This window comes from Belonocnema kinseyi, chromosome 4, assembly GCF_010883055.1.
Source record: "Belonocnema kinseyi isolate 2016_QV_RU_SX_M_011 chromosome 4, B_treatae_v1, whole genome shotgun sequence".
NCBI lineage: Eukaryota > Metazoa > Arthropoda > Insecta > Hymenoptera > Cynipidae > Belonocnema > Belonocnema kinseyi.
In genome coordinates this window covers 70,752,258-70,775,939 of record NC_046660.1, presented here as the reverse complement: position 1 = coordinate 70,775,939, position 23,682 = coordinate 70,752,258, and the positions used below count along the sequence as shown (strand labels likewise).

Below are 23,682 nucleotides of genomic sequence, written 5' to 3'. Positions count from 1 at the left end.
TGACCATTATTTTTCCTCATCTTATATATTTCCCCTTAAAAGCATGTGATACTTAGAAAATTGTCGATTTTATAAGTTTTAGGTTCCCCCGGCTTTTTTTCTAGAATAATAAATATTTTTTCTTAAAAATTTGGGAATTTATAACGCACATGCTAACGGACGTCCCCGCATACTTTTTTTTGTAGGTTAATTCAAAAAAGTTTTAATTTAGCAAAATGTGATTAATTTGCATAGCGCTTAGGTTAAATGTAGATTAAAAAGTACTCACCGTTCGATTAGCTTAATAAATGAAATTATGAATTTTGCTGATAGGGATTTCAATACTTCAATGACTAATCATTAATTTTTTTATAATTTATATGCTAATTATTGCAATAAAAATATATTTGTCGCTTTAATCTTTAATTATTGTATTTTAGACTGCGAATAATGTCGGTTTTATGCATAATAAACATGAATGCTTATTGCTCTACTAATTTCCCTAATTCAATTAATCACGTCTCTCGCATGCATTGTTAGCTTCACAAACTGTTTAATTTTGGAATTTATATTACAGGGGTCGTCCATAAATTGCATGAGGCTTTTTGAGGGCTGATGTCAAATTCCAAAAAATAATCCTTACGTATCTATATGGGTCAAAATTATAAAAGAGTACAGAATTGTTGAAGTTAAATTTGCATCAATATTAAAATTTAATCTCTGAAATAATTTCAGATTAGATAACAGATTCACCTTTTTATTGAGCAAATAAATATAGGACTAGTATAAAGTAAGACCGTTTATGTATCTACATGTAACTTCCTTATTGGCTTCTGAGGTTCACTGAACTTTTATAGGTTCTGATTCACATAAGAATTATCTTATGATTGATTTAAAATTAATCTAAAATACACAAATGTTGAGCGTTAAAACTACACGATTTAATAAAAACACCTTTTTGAAGCATAAGTGTAAATATTTTTTTGTTAATAATTCTTACGTAGCAGCTGCGCCCAATAAACTCAAGGGTGGTAGCACGGCAGAACTTCCTCAGTGCCAATTTTGTCAAAAGCTGCTTTATAGGCTTAACAATTAGCGAAAATTTCACAGCACATTGAGATGAAAGAATATTTACGAATTCATAACGGAAGTTGGTCATTTGAAACGTGTCAACTTCAATAACAGCCTGAGCACCGTGCGATTTTTAGTTTAAAAATTTCCAGAGATAATTTTCTTAAACGATTTTAAAGGTTATTTTTTTTAAGTAATGATTATTATATTTCAAAGAGGTGTTTCGAAGCCGATTTAGAAACATTATTTAATTTGATATCTACACAGAAAAAATCTACAGCTGAACAAACGGTATTTATTCTTGCTTTGGTTTCAAATATCGTTGAAAACGAACCAACGATATTGGCAAAATTTTTAAATAGCTGGATAAACCTGAAAATACCACTTTGCCCAACAACTTATGTCTTATGTCATAATTAAGGACTCATTTATTAAGCAAAAGCCAAATTTTGAAATATAATTTTTTTTAAATGCCCCTGGGGCCATTTTTAAAAAATGACCCCTATCACAGAAAGACTACACTAAAATAAATATGCACTAATTATAAACGTGTATCATGCATTTCTTTTTAAATGCAGAGTCAAAAATTCGGCTTTTGGGTATTAAATGAGTGATGATTGATGAGTGATGATGATTTTGGTAAATTGGTTTTGGGTGAGTTGAACAGCCTTAAATGAACTCTCAATTTCTATGAAAGAAAAAAGTTCATATAACAAATATATATACCATGGTACTGCTAGCTTTACGTAAAACTGTCAGTACCATGCATTTGAAAAGAAAAGGCTGAGCTCAAAATATTATTATTAATAAATCAAATTTGTTAACTGTTATAACAAAGATATTACGTAGGTAAAATTAGACAGAGGTTTGAAATGTACAAGTTCTTACACATAGTTTTTTTTTAAATTATAAATATTAAAAACGCTAAATTGAAATAAAAATAAGTGGAATTAATCGCAGAAATTGTTTTTGAATTTTTATGCTTTTTTTTACACTTGTACTGAAACTTATACCATTTCTCCGTACTTCTTACTAACTAAAAAATTCCACATGAAACTTCAATTTTGGATGTTATTTGAAACTCACCAAGTTACGTAGCTAATTTAAAGATACGAAAATTCATGAGTCAGGGTCACAGTTAGCTGTTTCAAAAACAAAAAAGATCTGCATAATCTGTATTTTATTTTTGCTGATTTCATTTTTCAATATTTTTCTGTTTGAACTACACATTTTTTTCCGTGTAAGTTGAAAAATGCCACAAAACCGTATTTTGTATGTTTGTCCTACATAATTTGCTCTACTTCTTGATATTTCCTCAAAAACCTTGCTCCTGAGAAAATATCAGTGCTGATTTTAGACGCAAAAACTTTGATTGGGGAATGTCATTGGATTCGGAGAAAATGGAAGGGGAATTTTTTCGCTCGCAAAGCTCCCGTTTCATTAACTTTGAACAATGATTAAAAATCAAATTTATAATTTCAGAAAAAAAAAGAAATTAAAAAAAAAATACCGACAAATTGTTTTGATATCACAGATTGCGAAATGTTTGCAAAACGATATTAGTGCTGGAATTTATCTGATAATAATAGATTACCATTCAATAACAATTGTTATAAATAGATTTACGCATACCGCATTTTTTAACACAGGAAACTTTTCTTTTTTCGACATGGACAATTCTGCGTTCCTTTTCTGAGAGAGCAAAATATCCTAGCTAAACAACTGTATGAAAATAAAAAATAAAATTATCGGATATTTTAATACATTTATAAGAAAAAATTTTATTAAAAAAATACGCAAGAATTGAATTTTATTTATATTCGGAAGTGTTACTTATATATTCATTAATCTGTATTTACTTTTTACCTTAGGTTGCTGAAATAGAAAAGTTTAAAAACCATTCGGACTTAATGTAAAAGAGGTTGATAAAAATCATATCCTACGATCACACAGATGATATTATTTCCATAAATTATCAAGTTATTAATATTTAAACTTCGGATAAATTCAAAATATTATTGTCGAAACGTATCTTCAACAAATAATTTATTCAGTAATTATTAATTAAAAAAACGTATACACATTTCCGGAAAAAAAACGGGATATATTTCTGTAAGAAACTAACTTTTATTTCTGGTAAATGACAGTGATTGAGTCCCCCACTTTTGTAACTCGACCTTAACAAAAAATTATTATGTAAAGATGTAGACAGATAAAAGTTGTAATGTAAAGAAAACATGTGCATACTTAAAATTGGTCCCCAAAATATAGAATTTTAAACTTTTCTCAAATCATTGACGTGTCCTGTAATTAAATTTTTTAAATGCTTTAAAATTCACCATAAATCATAATTTTTAAGTTAATCAAAAAATTTAGTTTTAAAAGATATGTGTTTCCCTATTTTAATTGTGCTTGATGTAATGATTTAATGCACTCCATGATATATTATTCTGCTTCAAAAAAATTTTGATCATATAATAACTATTTCTTCACATTCGAAAGCTTTCAAATTAAAAAAATGTATGTGCTTTAAAACACTTTTTAATTCAAAACTTTGAACCATACCATTTTTTTTGAATAATGAAAACATTAAATAAAAAATCTTTGTTTTAGGTTTTATATTATTTGGAAAATGTAATTTTCAAGTGTTTCCGAATTTAAATTTGACTGTTTTCAAAAGTAGCATTTTTTATAAATTTAACATTTTCGAAGATTTCAATTTATCATACTTTCTAATTATACCTTTCAAATGTGAAAGCTTAAGTAAACAATTGACTGTTTTGAAATGTGAAAGCTGGAAGTAGTTTAAAACACTTTTGTGATTTAAAGCTTTAGACCTGTGATGCTTTTCATTTCTTTTGCATTTTAACGCTTCTAATTTTGAACCTAACCTTTCTTCACATCTATTTGTACGGCACCCCTTCCCAAGTAATTTTTAAATTTCTCCCCTGTATACTAATAACGTAACGCTTCGCTTGAACTCGATCCTTTCGACTGTTTTACTGTTAGGGTGGAGTAATTATTGAATACATTCTGCAAAATTGTACTCCACTCCATTTTTAATGGTATTTTTCTAAAAAAGATTCATTTTTTGTAGAAAAATAAGATACACTGAATTGGTCATTGCGGTTTGAAAATTATAATTTTTTTTACTGCTACAAAATATTTCATTAATTGGCTGCTGCTTCAAACTAGGTTTTTACTGGATTTCATCTATGAAAGAATTTTTTATTTCACTGCACTCAAAAAGAATTTTCTACTTGGTTGCCCCATCAAAGGCACTTTTTTATTCAAACCGTTGCTTCAAAACAAACATTTGGCTACCGCTAAAAAAAACATTTGAAACAATTCCTTCACAGACGACCAAAATAATTGTGGGTTTATCAAATAACTGTTTACTAGACTCTAATTTTTAAAAATGTAGCAACTTTTTTTATTTTGAAATGCAAATGACAGTATTTTTTTTTAAATAGCTCCCCTGTTGACATTTTTACTAATCATATATCCTAACACTTAAAACAATCGTCAAACTAACGATATCGCGTGCAAAAAAACGTAAGAGTTCATAACATATCCCAATAAATTTTATCGGCTACTAAAACCTGCTAAGCCCATAACCGTCACTTTCCGAACGAGTCTTCCTTCAAAGTAAAAAAATTAAACCGAGAATCGATTTACTTCTTTTATTCTCTTTTATAGAACAGTATAAATCAAACTTTAAATGAAATAACTGAAAAAAGTCAAATATTAGTTCCGAGAGTGCAATCTTGTTTCGAAACAAAGCCAGGAAAATTGCTAAACCAAGTTCACAGGCCTCACAAAGACGAATTTCACAATTGTAGTCATTGGAGTAAAATCAAGGTGAAAGGGCCCAAACTGTCAAAATTCGCAAGTGAAAGGAGAAGCTGTATGTCAGGTCAGACATGAGACAGGAACGAGAGCAAGAGAGAATTATCTGGATGGACAGACAGACGTGTCGGACGGAGAAAAGCGAAATGTGACAGCCATGGTGAGTGGCGATGGAGGATGAAATATGACATAGGGTTTGGAAAATTTGGGAAATTACTTACCAGATGTGTTAAATAGGGCCCAGGGCGGCTGGCACTCAGGTATTCCGATTCCGAAGCCGTAAGCCCTGTGCTGTGCAGGGACATCAGGCAAAACAACACGAACCGTCTTTTCCCAAGGTGTTCCGTGGCGGGCACACCAACAGGAACATCAGGTAAAACAACACGAACTGTGTTTTCCCCAGGTCCGCCGGGTGCAAGGAAATCCTCTCCACCTTGGCCGATTATCCTGCGATGACGGCGGGGCTCCGTCGTGTTTAATATGGCCGTCCGTCGTATGTGCCGAGACTCGAGGGTCGCGTTGAGCTCGGTGCACTGGCTCGGTTTTTATCTCTACGAGAACGCATTTGTTATAAAGATTTCTGGCACTGGAGGCTGGAGGAGCCTGTGGAGGTTCCTTCAGGTAAAACTTGTACACGCACTGGTCCTCACCTGTCGCGATTTTGAGTCGAGATACCACGTTCCGTTGGCAAGCGAGACTCGACGGCAGCGATAAAGCTGCTGGGCTTAGAAGCTGCTTTTTACACAACACTCGCGCTCAGGATTTACCTGAGAGTTTGTTTGATGCTCCTGAACAAACGTGGAACCTTCCTATTTTCTCGTTTTCACGCTGAAACACGATCGCTGCGGACGATATCAACGCGAGGCGGCCATCTTGCAAACTCAACTCGGGGGTGTGGGGGGACAGCATGCGTGAGAATGCGATGTATTTGTGTGCGGCGTATGCATGTGTACCGAGGAGGTTCCCAGAACTTGCAAAACACCGAAAACGTGGAGTGTAGATTCTAGGAATTTTTTCGAAAATTACTCTTTTTGGATTAATTGATGAGGAGGGATTCCAGAAAACTTCGAATTTTTTCGTCAGCAAAAATATTAAATTACTTTTTTAATTGCTTGGATGTTTTATTTTCAAGTGCAATATTTTTACTGTTTTTATTCGTAAATTATTAAATTTTAATGTTGAATATTTTATAGTTTAAATTGTGAAGCGAATCCAAATTTAAACTATTTTTCAATTTTAACCTTTTTCATCACTTTGAAATTTAAAGCTTATGAATTTTGATTACTTTTTAGTTTACCTTGAAATTTATTAAAGAATAATTTTTAATTAACTTTCATGGTATTTACACTTAAAATTATTAATTATTAAATCATTCTTATAATAAATTATATACTGATGATAAATTTATTAAGAAATACATATATTGACGAATAATAGATATTACATTTTTTTAACTCCCTCTTTTTTGGTGATCTAATGTGGAGGCATAAGGGTTATTAAATAAAGGGATCAGATTCCAAGAAATTTCGAATTTTACCGTCAGAAAAAATATTAAATAAATTTAAATTATGTTTTGAGATTCGAACCTTTTTTATCACTTTCAAATTTAAAGGTTATAAATTATGATTATTTTTACTGTATGTTGAAATTTATTGCATGTTAATTAAATTTACACTTTAAAATATCATGATATAGAAATTTATTTTCATTTCAAGAATAATAAACATTAATGCAGAAAATAAAAATCAATTCATAATTTTTCCAAAAACAATTCTTATATAAATAATTGTATTAATAAAACTGATTGAAGTCATATTTGATGTGTAATGAATTAAAGATATAAAATTTGTATCTTTTTGGGTTATCTGGTATAGAAAGATGTGGGTTTTTGAAAAAAATCAGATTCCAAGAAACTTCGAATTTTACTATCAACAAAAATATTAAATTACTTCCTTATTTCATTGGATAAATATATTATTCCCAAATGTAATATTTCTATTATTTTTATTCCAAAATTATTAAATTTGAATGTTTAATAGTTTAAATTATGGAGGGAATACAATTTAAAAAAATTTGAAATTCAAACCTCTTTTATCACTTTGAAATTTAAAGTTTGTAATCTTTAATTAGACACATTTTTTTATTTATTAAAGATTAATCTATAATTAAAGTTGATAATACTTACACTTACAAATACTGTTATATATAAATTTATTTTAATTTGAAATTTAAAAATAATTATTAATGCAGAATATAATAGTCAATATTTCTTCCAAAAGCAATCCTTATACGTAATAATTGATAAATAATAATAATAATAATAATAATGAAATGATAATACATTTATTTAAAAGAGATTTAATATATATTAAATAATAGATATCAACATTTCTGCAAAATTCTTTTTGGGTTATCTGGTATAAAAGAATGAGCGGTCTTGAAAAAAGCTCAGATTACAAGAAACTTAAAATTGTATCATCAGAAAAACTTTTTCTTTATTGAATAAATACTTTATGATTCGAATTGTGAAGCTAATTAAATTTTAAAAAAAATTTAATTCAAACCTTTTTTAACATTTTTAAATTTATGTAATGATTATGAATTTTCATTATTTTTTATTTTATCCTAAAATTTATTACAGATTATTATGTAATTAAAGTTAATAATATATATTAAAATTTAAAATATACAAATCGAAAAGTATATATTGTCCATTGCTAATATAATACGTAAATATATAAAATAAAATTTATTTTAAGTTAACCTTATTTCATATAACGAATCTTTTGAATAAAATCATGATAAAAATTTTAAAACCTGCTTAAAATTCAGGAGCAGTTTTGAGAATCTGAATTCCAAACTCCTTCAGATTTTTACTCTTTAAAAATAGAAAGTTAAAAAATGTTTATACTTCAATTAAGGTAGGTGTGCTTAAAATCAAACTTCTGAAAAAAGTGTTTCTGTGGATTTTACTCAAAATAATATTACCGATGTCACTTTAAATAAAAAAAAAAAATATTTTTGATGAAAATATTTTAAACTGACATCAAAAATTATTTTAACAATGTTTTTTTTACAATTGACTTTTGTTACTGCCGCTTCTTACAATTTTTTAAATAATAGTTTAACATTAATAAGTGATGGTTTATTTTTCGGGGGAAATATTCGCTACTTTTTTACTTTATCCAATTTTGAAAGTAAGTTTTAATGATTCTTTTAATCCCGATTAGTTAATGGAAATAATAAACATCCTGTAAAAAAATAAATGGTTAAAGTTAAAAATGATTAAATTGAAGAAGGAAAACTTAATTATTAAAAATAAACAGAGTGTCTACCAGACGCATGATTTTAAATACCCGGTTTTCTTCAGGTCAATTTTTAAGTAGCCCGGCCTTGTAATTATCCTTCTTTTTGAAATTCCCATGTACTGACTCACAATTTTAATGCTTTTCGAAAATTCGCTGTTCGTTGTTAGGATTATAATTATTTTTAAAAAATTTCCTTAACCATTTAAAAATTATAATTCAGCTCGAAAATTTCCTCTTTTAAGTTAGAATTATAATTCTGTTGGAAAATTGCTCGTTCGGGATTCTGAATTATAAATTATTAATTATTTATTTGAAAATCTTTTGATCTAATTCATAATTACATATAATAGCTTCGAACAATTACCAAGTCAGAATTATATTTCATTATATAGTACTTCTTTTTTAAATCCAGGTATAACTCAGAAATTCCATTCTTTTGTTTTTGAAAATTATAATTATTTCCCAAAAATCCCTATTCAAAGTCAGAACTACAACAATTCTTTTAGGAAATTCCCGTTTCAAATCCAGAATTACAAATATCTCTTCCAAAAGCTCCTGCGCTGTTTCATAATCACATAATCACAGTTTTTTTATATTTTTAGTTTAAAACGTAAATCATTCTCTCTTTGATTATATATATTTACAATTATAGATAAATATAAAATTTAAAAAAAGTTTGCGTATAGACCGGTTTTCAATATTTCAAAATTCAAAAATCATTGTTCAATTCAGGACGGAACAAACTGAAAGTAATCAAATATCAAAACACTTTTAATATTCATTTTAGTAAATCAAATGAAAAATCCCGGTCAGGTAGATACCGTAATTGAAATATTTAAGCTTAAATAACAGTTAAGGTAGAAAAAAGACCTTCATTTCTGAAAATAGTTCTATTCACTTCCAGTGGCTTCATAAAGAACTAAATTGATAATAAATGCAACAACATTTCTAGTATAAAAATCATCGCAGTATCAAACTGCTTCACACTTAGATTATCAAAAAGATTTATAAACGTATATTCAGTATAAATTTATAACCTTGCTCAACCCTACTGTAAAGATAAAGCTACAAAATAGCTTTCTTACACAGCTTTCTAATCGGTTAGCCAGTGCAGGATACTTGGTATCCATAAATAAAATCGTGACAATTTCTAAACTCTATGAAAATTTCACAGGCGAGTACAAAATATAAAGCGTCTTTGATCACATATTATGCTTTCCTTACTTAAGTCGTTGGTCTTGTGCTTTATTCTTGCCTTTCAGAAGCCACAATCTTCCGCAAAAGATTACAGTTTGCGAATTTCATGAACCGCAGCAACAATCTTGCGTGTACTGATGCCATACGCATTAAGCAAACTGTTTGGCGGTCCTGAACGAGGTACTTCCGGAACAGCAAGTTTCTTCAGGACGATATCTCGCACCGAGGAAACTGCCGACAAAACTGCCTCTCCCAAACCACCTTCCGGATAATGATCTTCAACGGTGATGATTCTGCCACCGACTTCCTTCGCATTCGAGATGATTGCGTCTTTGTCGATAGGCTTGATCGTGAAGAGATCCATCACTCTTATATGAATTCCAGCCTTGCCGAGTTCTGCGGCAGCTGCCAAGGCCTCGTGGAGAGTCACTCCAGCTCCGATGACGAGGACCTCATCTTTCGCGGATTTCCAAACGATTTTGCTCTTTCCAACCGCAAATGGTTCCTCGTTCTCGTAGATGACGGCAGTGTTTGGACGGGATGTTCGGATGAAGCAAACGCCCTTTGTGTTGGCTGCCAGCTCCACTGCTCTTTCGGTGGACACTGCATCACTTGGGTAAAAGACAGTCGAGCCTGGAATTGTTCTGAACATGGCTATGTCTTCCAAGCCCATTTGAGAAGGTCCATCTTCTCCGATTGATACTCCGCAATGGGATCCGACAAAGTTCACGTTCGTTTGTGAGATTGCTCCCATTCTTATCTGTTAAACAAATTGAAAAAAAATATGATTAGCTTTTATTTTAAACATGTAAACTATTGAGCTTTTTAATAAAAAATATATCATAGATATATTATAAGTTGAAGCGAAAACTGTGAGTTAAACTTCTGAGGAATTTCAGCCATAAATTGGAACTGACATTTTTTACGATTTGCTTTTAAAGAAGGTTCGCAAAGCTTTGACGATTAAATTCTCGTTATAAAACTCGCGCCTCGCACACGATAATTTGTGTCCAATTGAAAAACTTCATCAAGATAATTAACAAATTGTGTTCAAATCTACTAAAAACAAAAATTGCATATTTCGAAAATGAAACTTAGATTGATATTTCTCAACCTATTAAATAAATGTTTTACTTTTTTGGAAAATTTTGTAAAGTATATAACTTTTTGAATTTTTATCGAATTTAAAAATGTCATTATGATAATTTGCAAGTCTTTTTGTCGTGTACTAGAAAATTTTACAAAACCTTCTATAACTCATAAAAGATCTTAATTCAAATTTTGAAAAAGCTCGAACTTTTTGAATTTTGTCTCCAATCGAAAAATTTAACTGAGATAGTTTCGAAATATATTTGAGATCTAGTTAAAAATTGAACTGCAAATCGAAGCATTGAAAGTGGAATGCTTGAATTTGAAATTTCTAAAACTGAAGTATATACATTTTTTAATTCAAATGTTTTAAATTAAATATAGTGGAACTGACAAATTTAAAGCTTTTGTAAATTGGACAGTTCAAAGATTCGGATTCAGTTAAAAAAATATCAATTCGCTTCATAATTTACAATTCTCTAAATTGAAGAATGAATCAATAAATTTGTCAACTTTAAAAATTATATAATTTTAAGCAATTTCAAGCTAGAAGATTAAATATTTAACCATTACATTTTTATACTAAATACTTTTTAAATTATAAGTAAAATTATTTTAATTAAAAATAGTTTCAAACGTGCTTTTCTAAATATTGTTAAATATTCTCTTATACTTTTTAAAATGAAAAATCATTTTAAATTTACCGGGGAATAACAAGAAATTTTTTAGTTTTATCTTAAAACCTTTTAAAATCTTTAAATAGCTTCAAAACTTCCGTTTTAAAATGTATATTTTGTTTTATATTTTTTAAATACTTTTAAAAACTTCAAATTATTTTTGAAATTTTTGTAAAACTTCTTAATATCTTTAAAAATGATTTGAAATTTTGTAAATTTGTCTTATTGTGTTCAAAAAAATAATCAATAAGCCGGGAGAAAAAAGAAAGGCCATTTGGTGGCTTTTTCTTTACTCTTTTTTAAAATTATTTTTTGTTTAATTTGAATGAAGATGTTCAAGGTTTAAATGATTTAATTTCAAATGAAAAAGATTATTTTTAACAACAAACTTTTTAAACTAGTAAAAAAAATTAATTTTAAGAATATTTTTTGCAATTGAATTTTCGTTACTATTCCTTCTGATCAATTAAAACCAAATTGGCTCAATTTGAATTCATTTGTATCCAATTTTAAAAGTAAATTCTTCTATGATTGAAATCGTCAAAACGATTTTTGAAAAAAATTCTAACAAATAACTAGCTTTAAAGACTATTTATACTTTTTAAAAACAGCAAGCATTAAGAGCTGTAATGAATGTTTTCTCGAAGAAAAAAACCATTATTTATTCAAATTCAACCAATTTTTAACAAACTGCAATAAAAACCAATTTTTGTACATGACCAAAACCGTTAGCCATGAGAAAAAAATGTTTTATAAATGATTTTTATTGTGAAAACAAAATTATACAAAAAGAGGAGAAAAAGGGAAAGAAGCTTATTTCAACGTCTTTTTCTTTCCCCTTTTTTAAATTTAATTTTTTTCTTTTTGAACGAAAATATTATTTTAAGAATCTAAATAATATTATTGAGGGTGTCCTATTTAATAAAAAACATTTTGCGCGTAAACAATTTTAAACTTACAAAAAAATTAATTAAAAAATATTTTTGCCATTTTTTTAAAGCTGGTTGAATTTTAGTAACTAATGACTTTCTTTTTCGGTGAGAACTTTCTCTAGAAGCCCACGGTTTCCAATTTTAAAAGTAAATTTATCTATGACTGAAATCGCCAAAACGATTTTTGACAAAGAAAAAATTTTTTAAACAAATAAATGGCTTCGAAAATTATTTACTTATTTCCAAAATTAGAAACAGAGTTTTTCCAGAGAAGTTTTTCCCAGAAGAAATAAACCATGCTTTATTAAAATTCAAACTTTTTTTTAAATTGCTGAATTTTAAATTTAATTGCAAGGCGTTAAAATATTTATTTTTTTGTAAGTTTTAAACTATTTTCCTATAACATAATGTTTCTATTTTTCATCGGACATCACTGATAATATCATTTTAATTCCTAAAATCACAAAATTTTTTTTCCGAGATACCTGATTTTTGCCGTGACAATTACCTTGGTGTACTTTCCAAATTTGATAATTAGATTTTTTTAAATTTCCGAACGTTTCTTCGTTAAACTTGAATGTTGGACGTTAAAGAAGAATTTCAATTTCGATTTATTCTGAATAAAATTTCCTAAATTTTAATTTTAATTTAGACTTTTCAGAATGAAAACTATCTAACTTAAACTACCAGAAGTAAGATTTCGTATTTTAAGGTATAAAATTACCTGATCGAATGCTCGGGTAAAGAAAGTTGCAAAAGTCGAGACGAAAGCGACAGTTCTATCTCTGCAAGCTGCTCCTATCGCGACACCAACAATATTTTGTTCGGCTATGAAACCCTCGATGTATCGCTTTGGATCGACAGTTTTTATCTTCTCAGAGAATGTTGAATTTTTTGTATCAGCATCGAGGGCAATCACTCGCGAGTTGTTCTTTGCAACCTGGAAAAAAATTATATCATTAAAACGCTCCTTTTTAAATTTAAATCAGGGTGGCCGTTTTAATCAAAGAAAAAAAATTCCCGGTCATTACCCGGCTCGCAAACAATTTTTACTGTCAATGTAATTACAAAAATCAAGCTCTAAACCAAAAACTTTCCCATTCGAGGTAATAAAAACTGAGATGCAAATTAAGGCTCTCAAAGTGGAACTCTTGAATTTTAAACTTTAAAAACTAAAGCTTAAAAGTCATTTAATTCAAAAATTTTGTATTCAAATGATCAATAAATTACACGTATAAAATAGAAGTTGCTAATACTTTTCAACTAAACAATTTTAAATGAAATGCAGTTAAATTGCCCGTTTTTTTTACTTTTATAAATTATAGAGTTTAAAGATTCAGATTCAGTTTCAAAAATATAAATTTAATGCTCTAGTTCAATGCTATAAATTGAAGAATCAATCAATAAATTTTAAAAATTAGAAAATTATATCATTTTAAGCTGAAGCGCTTCAAAAGTTTATTTAAAAATCTTGAAACATTAACGTGTTGTTTTAAATTTTTTCAAATTTTAAATTATTTTAAAATTTTTTTCAGAACATCTAAACATGTTTTAAAATTATTTAAATTTTTCCAAGTAATTTTTTTAAATCTTACCAAATAAAGAAAATTTCCTTAAAATCTTCCACATTTATTTTTGATAATTTCCTAAATCTTTCTACATCTTTTTAAATTTTCTCTAAAAATAAATTTTTCAAAATAAAAACTCATTTTCAAGCTTCCTAGGAAATGATTTTATTCTTTTAAATAATTTCGAATTTCTTTAACTTTCAAAATTTTTAAAAAGTTTCTAAATTTTTTGTTCGAAATCTGCCAAAATCTATATTTGGTTTTAAATAAGGCTGTGAACTATTTGCACCGGAATTTTGGTACGAAGTCGAATTTTGTCGGTTTAAATTATTTGGAATCATTTCGAACTTTAAATAAATTTATAAGTTTTTTAAAACTTCTAAATATCTCTTGAACTTACTCGATTTTTTCTAAGAATAATAGGTTTTCAATTGTTATTTAGACATCAAAATTCAACAATTTGACTTGCAAATTCATTTTTTTTTAAATAGGACAATTAAAATTGTAACATTCAAAATTTTGTTTTTTTCTTTAGTATTGAATATTTGATTTATAATTAATGAAACTGAATTTTATAAACTGAACGATGCAATAATTTAAAAAGATTACAATTCAAAGAATTATTTAAGAAATGGTTGAAATTAAAGTTGTAGTTTTTTTCTAAAAATTTGTAAAATTTCCGGTCAAAAAATATATTCACTGTCATTTCCCGGTTTCTCGGTCCTGCGACCACCCTGTAACTATATTTTATAAAAAGAAAGGGATATAAAAATACCTTTGCTATAGCTGTTCCATAAGCAGCACGAGTAGCGATTAAATCTCCAATTTTGTAACTCGGAGGGGTGTCTAATTTTATGTTAGTGATATCTACTTTTGGCGCGTCTTCCTTTAAAGGTTTCTGAGGGCCAAGTTCCAGAGGTCCAGTATTTTTGATAAGCGATGTCAGATGCTGAAATCCAAATATTTCGATTATTAGTAACAATAATAATCTTCGAAATTTCTTCATTCACTTTGTATTTAATTTTTAAGCAAAATTTCCAGTTTTCTAACCTCATATTTTGATAGTATTAAAAATTAACTCTAATGTTTTACTTAAAATTTTATTCATTAGTTTATAAATGATCAAAATTTCCATTTATTTATCACTGGCTTCACAGTATTCTTCGTATCCTCATCTGTCTTTCGTTTTTCCATTTAAATGAGAACTGAATTGAGAGAACCCGATACAAAAATCAAATTATTTTTTGTTGAAACTTCATTATTTTCGGTTAAAAAGCCTACTATTAAATTGTTGGTTAAAAATGTATCTTTTCGGTCAAAAAATTTATTATTTAGTTCAAAATGTAATTAGTCTGTTGAAAATACAATTTTGTTGAAAATGCATACTTCGTGGATGAAAATTCAATTGTTTTGTTGACGATTTGTCTTTTAGACATGAAAAGTCAACATCCAACTATTTCGTTGAACATTTATCTTTTTGGTTTAAAAATTAATCTTTTTCTGTAGAAATTGTACCATTTCGATTAAAAATGCAACTGTCTGGTTAAAAAATAATCTGTTCGGTTGAAAATTCCCGATCATTTCACGGTTTTTTCCTGGTTCGCAAACATTTTTCACGGTCAATTAAATTTATACATTCGAACTATTCTAAACATTTTTCCATTTAAAGTAATAAAAAATAAACAACAAATTAAATTTACACGTATGAAATGGAAGATACTAACACTTTAAAATTGAAAAGTTTTAAATGAAATTTAGATACACTGCCAAATTTAGAACTTTTATCAATTATAGAGTTCAAAGATTCAGATTAAATTCCAAAAATATATATCCAAGTTAACACTTTCAATACTCTAAATTAAAGAATTAAGCAATGAACTTTAAAAATGTTCAAAATAATATTTTTTTAAAGTAATTTGAAGCTAGACCCATTAAAAAAATTAAAATTAAATTTTTTTAACTCAACAATTTTTTAAATTAGAAGATAAATTATTTTCATTTTAAATGGTTTAAGAATCCTTCAAAAACATACAAATTTTACTTCAAAATAATGAGAAATCTAGAAGTGGTTTTATATTTTTCCAAATTTAAAATCACTGTTAAAATTTTTTCGAAACCTTTAAATATATTTGTAAATGAATTGAATTTTTCTTAAAACTTTTAGAAAATCCTGCGAATTAAAAAAAAATGCTTAAAATTTGAATTTATAAATAACAATAGGAACACGTATTATTTGCAGAAAAAATTAGAGTAATTTTAAGAGATATTTAGAAGTTTTAAAAATATCAAAATTAAATTTAGAACTTGAAATGATTTCAAATCATTTACACGAAGTTTGCGATTTCAACCAAAAAATTTAGAAACTTTTTAAGAATTGTGAAAGACTTAAAAGAATCAAAAAATTTTCTTAAGATTCCTAGGAAAATAGAAAATTATTTTTTATTTTGAAACATTATTATAACAGACAGTTTAAAAAGGTATTAAGAGATTTTCAAAATGATCTAAACAGAACCTGGAAAATGTTAAGGATTTTTCCTTAATTTGCAGGATTTTCCATAAGTTGTAGAAAAAATTCGGTTAATTTAAAAATGTATTTAGAAGTTTTAAACAAAAATTGTAGCACGCTTCTTTTAAATTACTTGAAGACTTTTCAAGTTTTTAATTAATTTTGAATCTTTTCAAAACTACGAAATATCTCTTAAAATGATTTAAATTTTGCTTACAAATAATAAGTTTCAATTCCTATTTATACGTCAAAATTTAACAATTTCACTTAGGAATAAAACATTTTTTAAACAGAACAATTCAAATTGTAACGTTAAAAGTTGAAAAACTCTTCGAAATTCTACAGATTCACAGCTTTCTACGTCAAAAAATTCAGTTTCAAAGAGTTTATTTTTACATATATTTGTATTCAATTTACTTGTCTTAAATGAAAAGTTAAGTTTTTAATGACTAAGAAAACTAATAAAAAATAATATATTTATAAATGTATTTATTCAATTTCGTATAAAAAATAATATAAAGGAAGACCTAAAACTTTGAATTAAAAATATTTTATTGATGAATAATGAAAATTATTATTTAAAAATAAAATTATCAGAATAAATGATACTATATTAATTTCAATTCGTATTAAGACTTTCGATTTTAAACAGTTAAAATCTGGAAATTCTCAAATTTTGAACGGATTTAGAATAGTTTTGTCAAATCAATTACTGTTCAGTTTTTTATACTTTAATTATTTACAAAACAGTTAAAATCAAACTTGGGCAAATTTTTCTTCTGAAAATTCGTAAAATTCCCAGTCAAGAAATAAATGCACAGTCATTTCCCGGTTTTTCTCGATCTGAGAAAATTCCCGATCGTTTCTCGGTCCAGCGGCCACCCTGAACTAATTGGTTAAAATTTTTTGTATTTTGCTGAACACTCCCCATTTTTGGTAAAAAATTAATTTTTTGATTAAAAATTCAACAGTTTGTTTGAAAAATAATACTTGAGGATTCAAGTATTTTGTTGAAAATTCACTTTTGTTTCTTAAATCCAGCTGTATTTTATTTAAATTAAAAATCTTCTGAACTTAACTATTATTGTTAAAAGTGAAACTGATTGGTTGAAAATGAACTTGTTTGCTGAAAATTCATATTGTGCAGTGAAAAATTTAACTGCTTTGTAGAAAAATCATCCTCTTGGCTTGAAAATTCTATAATTTGCTAGAAAATAGTACAAAATTAAACTGTTTTGTAGAATATTCACTTTTCCTCTGTGCTGAAAATTAATTCTCACAAATGGAAATTTAATTACTCCATTTTTGGTAAAAAAAAACTGATATTTTTTAGTTCAAAAATTGAACTCAATAGCTAAACATCAATTGTTCAGAATATTGATTTAACAATATATTTAACTGGTTGATAATTCGTTTTCTTTGGTAGAAAGTTAATCTTCTTGCTTGAAATTTCGACACTTTGGTTCAAAATTGATGTATTTTCTTGAGAATTCATCATTTTTGGAAGAAAAGTAATCTGTTTGGCTGAGAATTTAACTATTTTGTTGGCATTTTTTTTTGCAATTCAATTGTTTTCTATTTTAAATAAGAGAATATTTTCTTGGTTAAAATATTAACTAATACATTTTTTGTTGAGAACATATCTGTTTTCGTTAAAAATTAAACTACTGGTTGAAATTTAAAGGTCTTCAAAATAAATTCAATATTTAAAACTCAACTTAAAAAAAAAAAACAATTTCGAATTGAGTTACAAAATTGTGCAATTTCAAACATCAATCTTCTTTGTTATCCTCTTTTGTAATATTTTCTGTAAGTTTTGATTTTCAATTAAATTTCTGAAAAATGTCCGCTTTTTAGTTGAAGATTAAAAAAATTAATCATTCAGAATTGAAAAATATTTTATTGAAAACTTAAAAAAATTAAGAACAATTTTACATAAAGTGTTAGAAAATGGAGAGATTTGAAATTAAAAATTGTATTGTTGAAAACCATAATAGCCAAAAATTACAATATATGAAATTGATACCTCAGTAATTGAATAATTGAAAAAAATCATAAACATTCAAAATTATAATGACTGTTAAAGCTAAACTTTTCATTTTTCCCATTCATATGTTTTAATTTTGTAATTAAAATTGAAATGACTGAACTCTGAAAAGTAGAATTAACCGGTTGAAAATTTTAATTTTAAAACTTTTTAAATTTACTTAAAATGATTGAAATTTTAAAGGGAATTTAATTTTTGATCATAAAAAAATTTGACAATTCAATTTTTAATGTTTTGAAATGGTCCAATTTTCAAATCTTTATATTAAAATTTGTCAATTTTTGAGAGCCCCTGATATAAAATTGTTCTATTTTAACAATTTTAAATTTCAAATTATGCAATTTAAAACGCTTTTATTTAGGAATTATACAAGTTCAATTACCTTTTATTCCATTCGAAATATTGTCATTTTTTCAAAATTTCCCCAATATATAATTGCTTGATTTACAAACTTTTAATTCAAAGTCATTCAATTTTTTTAATTTTAAACGCTTTTAATTTTTTTTTAACTTATCATTCAAAAATTTGGTTAATAATGGACTTTTAAATTGTTCATATTTTAAATGTTAGGAAATTAAAAAAAAAATTGATTTCCATCCATTTACCGACAGTTTATTTATATTAAAGAATAAAAATCTGATATAATTTCATACCTCGATCACTTCATTGGCCTTTGCGCCAAGAGGTTTTCCATGCCAATTATCCAAATCCTCGATATTTGGGAAATTCTTCCCTTTGAAGGTCTTAGCCAAAATGGCAGTTGGGCGTTCTTTCGTATTCTGTGCCTCATGGAAAGCCTGGTAAATTAACAAAACGTCAGTAAACAATTCTGTTAAGATAAAACCGAGTTTAAATTGGTATCCTTTCTACATAAATTTTACAAATAAATAAATTGTGAATGATTTTCTAAAGATTTCACAAAGATTTCAAATATATTATTGAATAATCGGGTAGTTTAAAAAGATTTCACAAAGACTTAAATGATTTCTCAAAGCTTTCAATAATTTAAAAGATATGCCAAATATTTTTTTAAATATTTTATAAAAATTTCGGATAGATTTAAGAGATTTCATAGACTTCAATATCCCAAAGATTTCAAATATTTCATAAAGATTTCAGATAGATTAAAAAAATTTCACAAAGATTTAAAAGATTTTCTAATGATTTAAAAAATTTCATAAATATCTCCAAATATTCGACAAAGATTTAAAAGATTTCACAAATACTTCAATGATTTTTCAAAGCTTTCAATATTTTAAAAGATATGCCAAATATTTCAAAAATATTTTAAATATTTTATAAAGATTTCAATGATTTTCTTAATATTTCAATCATTTCAAAAATATTATTACATATTCATAAAATTATTAAAATATTTTGACAAGATTTCGGATAGATTTGAAAGATTTCACAGACTTCAATGATTTCCCAAACATTTCAAATATTTCATGAAGCTTTCGGATAAATTTAAAAGATTTTCTAAAGATTTCAACAATTTCAAAAATATACTAAATACTTCAAAAATATTTTGAAAGGGTTTTAATGATTTCCCAAACATTTAAAAGATTTCGAATATTTCGCAAAGAATTCAAATATTTCGTAAAGATTTCATAAAAATTTGGGATAGATTTCAAAATTTGACAAAGGCATAAATGATTTCCTAAACATTTCAATAATTTAACAACTGATTCAAAAATATTTCGATGATTTCAGAAAGATTTTCCAAAGGTTTAGCAAAGATTTAAACAATTTCACAAATATTATCAAATATTAAAAAATATTTTTAATATTTTACAAAGATTTGAATGATTTTATAAAGATGTCACAAAGATTTCAAATGTATTATTAAACAATCGAGTAGTTTAAAAAGATTGCACAAATACTTCAATGATTTCTGAAAGCTTTCAATAACTTAGAAGATTTCACAAACTTCAATGATTTCCCAAAGATTTCAAATATTTCATAAAGATTTCAGATAGATTTAAAAGATTTCACAAAGATTTAAATTACTCTCTAATGATTTCAACAATTTAGCATAAATATCTCCAAATATGTTAAATATTCGACATTGATTTAAAAGATTTCACAGATACTTCAATGATTTCTCAAAGCTTTTAATAATTTAAAAGATATGCCAAATATTTCAAAAATGTTTTCAATATTTTATAAATATTTTAAGCATTTTCTTAATATTTCAATCATTTCAAAAATATTATTACATGTTCATAAAATAATTAAAATACTTCGACAAGATTTCGTATAGATTTAAAAGATTTCACAGACTTCAATGATTTCCCAAAGATTTCAAATATTTCATAAAGATTTCGGATAAATTTAAAAGATTCCACAAAGATTTAAATGATTTTCTAAAGATTTCAACAGTTTCAAAAATATACTAAATACTTCAAAAATATTTTAAAAGGGTTTTACTGATTTCCCAAACATTTCAAAGATTTCGAATATTTCGCAAAGAATTCAAATATTTCGTAAAGATTTCACAAAAATTCGCGATAGATTTCAAAATTTGACAAAGGCATACATGATTTTCTAAACATTTCAATAATTTTACAACTGTTTCAAAAATATTCCGATGATTTCCGAAAGATTTTCCAAAGATTTAGCAAAGATTTAAGCAATTTCACAAATATTATCAAATATTAAAAATATTTTAAATATTTTACAAAGATTTAAATGATTTTCTAAAGATTTCACAAAGATTTCACATGTATTATTAAACAATCGGGCAATTTAAAAAGATTTCACAAAGACTTCAATGATTTCTCAAAGCTTTCAATAATTTAAAAGATATGGCAAATATTTTTTTAATATTTTATAAAGATTTCGGATAAATTAAAAGATTTCACAGATCATTCAATGATTTTCCAAAGATTTCGGATAGATTTAAAAGATTTCAATGAGTTTCTAAAGATTTCAACAATTTCAAAAATATACTAAATAGTAAATACTTCAAAAATATTTTGAAAGATTTTTAATGATTTCTCAAACAATTAGAATATTTCGCAAAGAATTCATATATTTCTCCAAGAATTCAAATATTTCGTAAAGATTTCACAAAAATTTCGGATAGATTTAACAATTTTACAAAGAGATAAATGATTTCCCAAGGATTTCAATAATTTCACAACTGTTTCAAAAATATTTCGATGATTTCAGAAAGATTTTCTAAAGATTTCGCAAAGATTTAAACAATTTCACAAATATCAAAAATTAGAAAATATTTTTAATACTTTACAAAAATTTGAATGATTTTCTGAAGATTACAAATATTTTATAAACAAAAAACGGATAGTTTAAAAGGCTTTCACAAGGACTTCAATGATTTCTCAAAGCTTTCGATAATTTAAAAGATATGCCAAATATTTTTTAAATCTTTTATCAAGATTTCGGATAGATTTAAAAGATTTCACAGACTTCAATGATACACTAAAGATTTTTAAATATTTCATAAAGATCTCAGATAGATTAAAAAGATTTCAGAAAGATTTAAATGATTTTCTAAAGATTTCAACAATATCCCAAAGAGTTAAAAGATTTTACAAAGATTTCAAATATTTATCAAAGATTTCGGATAGATTATGAAGATTGCACAAAGACATACATTATTTCACAAAGATTTCAGGTAGATTTGTGGAAAAATGTAAACCACTTCGCCACCTATGTCATTTTAAAATTTCCAATATTGATACCTTGGCGAGTTCATCAACATCGTGGCCATCGACTACCAAAGCGTTGAATCCAAAAGCTTCCAAACGCTTGCGATAAACTTCCATGTTATGTTGCAAGCTAGTAGGTTCGCTCTGGCCAAGACGATTGATGTCAAAAATCACACACAAATTGTCCAGCTTATAGTGGGCAGCAAAGTTCAAAGCCTCCCAAATGGAACCTTCTGCTGCTTCACCATCTCCAACCACACAGTAGACACTGGAAAACATTTTTTCTTGTTAGTACGTGAACCCTCAAAATTGTTTCTCTTTATATTTGTAAAAATTAATGATTCTTGGATTGACAAGAATTAAAAAATGTATTTTTCATGATTCAAGTAAAACTTGTGAATGCATTATCGTTTTTATTATAATTGTGTGAATATATTACAGAATAAAATTTTCTACCAAAAATATGACATAAATTACAACTTACCGGTAACTCGCCTTGTCATAGTTTTTGCCGACGTAAGCCATGCCGGCTGCTACCGAGAGACCCTGCCCTAGAGATCCAGTTCCCACATCGATAAAATTCAATCTTGGTGTTGGATGACCCTCAAGATCGCTGTCAAATTTCCGCAGATTCAGCAAGTCTGAAGTCTTGAAGAGGCCAGCTTCTGCCCATGCTGTAAAATAAAAATTGATTTTTGATCAACAATTAATTAGTTAACTTTCAAGTATTGACTCTATAGTAAATAATAACTTATCTAAATATTAACGCAATAATAATTCAAAGTTCCTCACTTTTCCCAGGTCAATTTTTTTATTTTTCGTAACCATTATTATTCAAAGACCAGAATTTAATTATTGTGACACTTTTAACACTGAACTTTTTATAAACGGCATAAAACAATTTCAAATTAAAAATAATAATGCAACAAAATAATTGAATTCATAAATAAAATGTTGAATTTCAAACGAAATTATTGAATTTTTTTAGAAGACAGTTCAGTTTTCAAAACAAAGTTGAACTTTCAAAATAGTTGAATTTAATCAAAATTAACCAAACACTGGAATTTATACCAACAAAGATAAAATTTAACCAAATACAGTTGAATTTTAAACAAAAATATGAATTCTCGACAAAAAATATAATAGCTCATATTTCATCTAAAAAAATTAATTTTCAACAAAATATTTTAATTTTGATCCAAATGCTTGGACTTTCAATATATAAAAATTAATTCTCAACTAAATACTAGAATGTTCAACAAAAAAAAGAATAAAATTGAATAAAAAACAGTGGAATTTTCATCAAAAAGATAAATTCTTAACGAAAAATATAATAGCTATATTTCAACCAAAGAAAGAAAAAGGAATTTTCAACAAAATAGTAAAAGTTTTGACCAAATAGTTGAATATTCAAGACAATAATTACATTTTCAATTAAAAAGAATCACCTTTAACGAACTAGCTGAATTCTCAACTAAAAAAATGATTTTTTAAACAAAAAGATTAATTTTACACTAAAAAGACGAATTTTTAACAAAATACATCAATTTTCACACTACTTGTTGGATTAAAAAAAAAATATATATATCCAATGAAAAAATGATTTTTTAATAATTTAGTACAACTTTTATATGAGGCAGTTGAATTTTTTAACCCGAAAGTAATAATTTTCTATCGAAAAAAGGAATTTCCATCCAACCAGTTGAATTTTCAACAAAATAATTAAATTTTCAACCAAATAGTTAAACTTTTAACGAAATATTTAATTTTAACCCTACAAAGATG

The 23,682-nt window shown here is 26.6% G+C and overlaps 2 protein-coding genes across 3 annotated transcripts in view; both read right to left on the bottom strand.

Moving 5' to 3' along the window:
• LOC117171597 (mucin-4) overlaps positions 1-5,234 on the bottom strand; it is a 118,919-nt gene extending 113,685 nt beyond the window's left edge. Inside the window, exon 1 of the mRNA XM_033359043.1 lies at positions 5,121-5,234. The gene's annotated coding sequence lies outside the window, so the exon portion shown is untranslated. The remainder of the gene's footprint in view (positions 1-5,120) is intronic.
• A 3,848-nt stretch (positions 5,235-9,082) lies between these two features.
• The window catches only part of LOC117171598 (transketolase-like protein 2), a 28,418-nt gene continuing 13,818 nt past the window's right edge, over positions 9,083-23,682 (bottom strand). For both annotated transcript variants that reach the window (XM_033359044.1, XM_033359045.1), the window contains exons 3-8: positions 22,382-22,571; positions 21,931-22,165; positions 18,877-19,020; positions 14,446-14,619; positions 12,827-13,042; positions 9,083-10,164 (exon numbers count right to left, since the gene is read on the bottom strand). In XM_033359044.1, the coding sequence (XP_033214935.1) occupies positions 9,493-10,164; positions 12,827-13,042; positions 14,446-14,619; positions 18,877-19,020; positions 21,931-22,165; positions 22,382-22,571 (1,631 nt within the window). In that variant the 3' untranslated portion in view covers positions 9,083-9,492. The remainder of the gene's footprint in view (positions 10,165-12,826; positions 13,043-14,445; positions 14,620-18,876; positions 19,021-21,930; positions 22,166-22,381; positions 22,572-23,682) is intronic.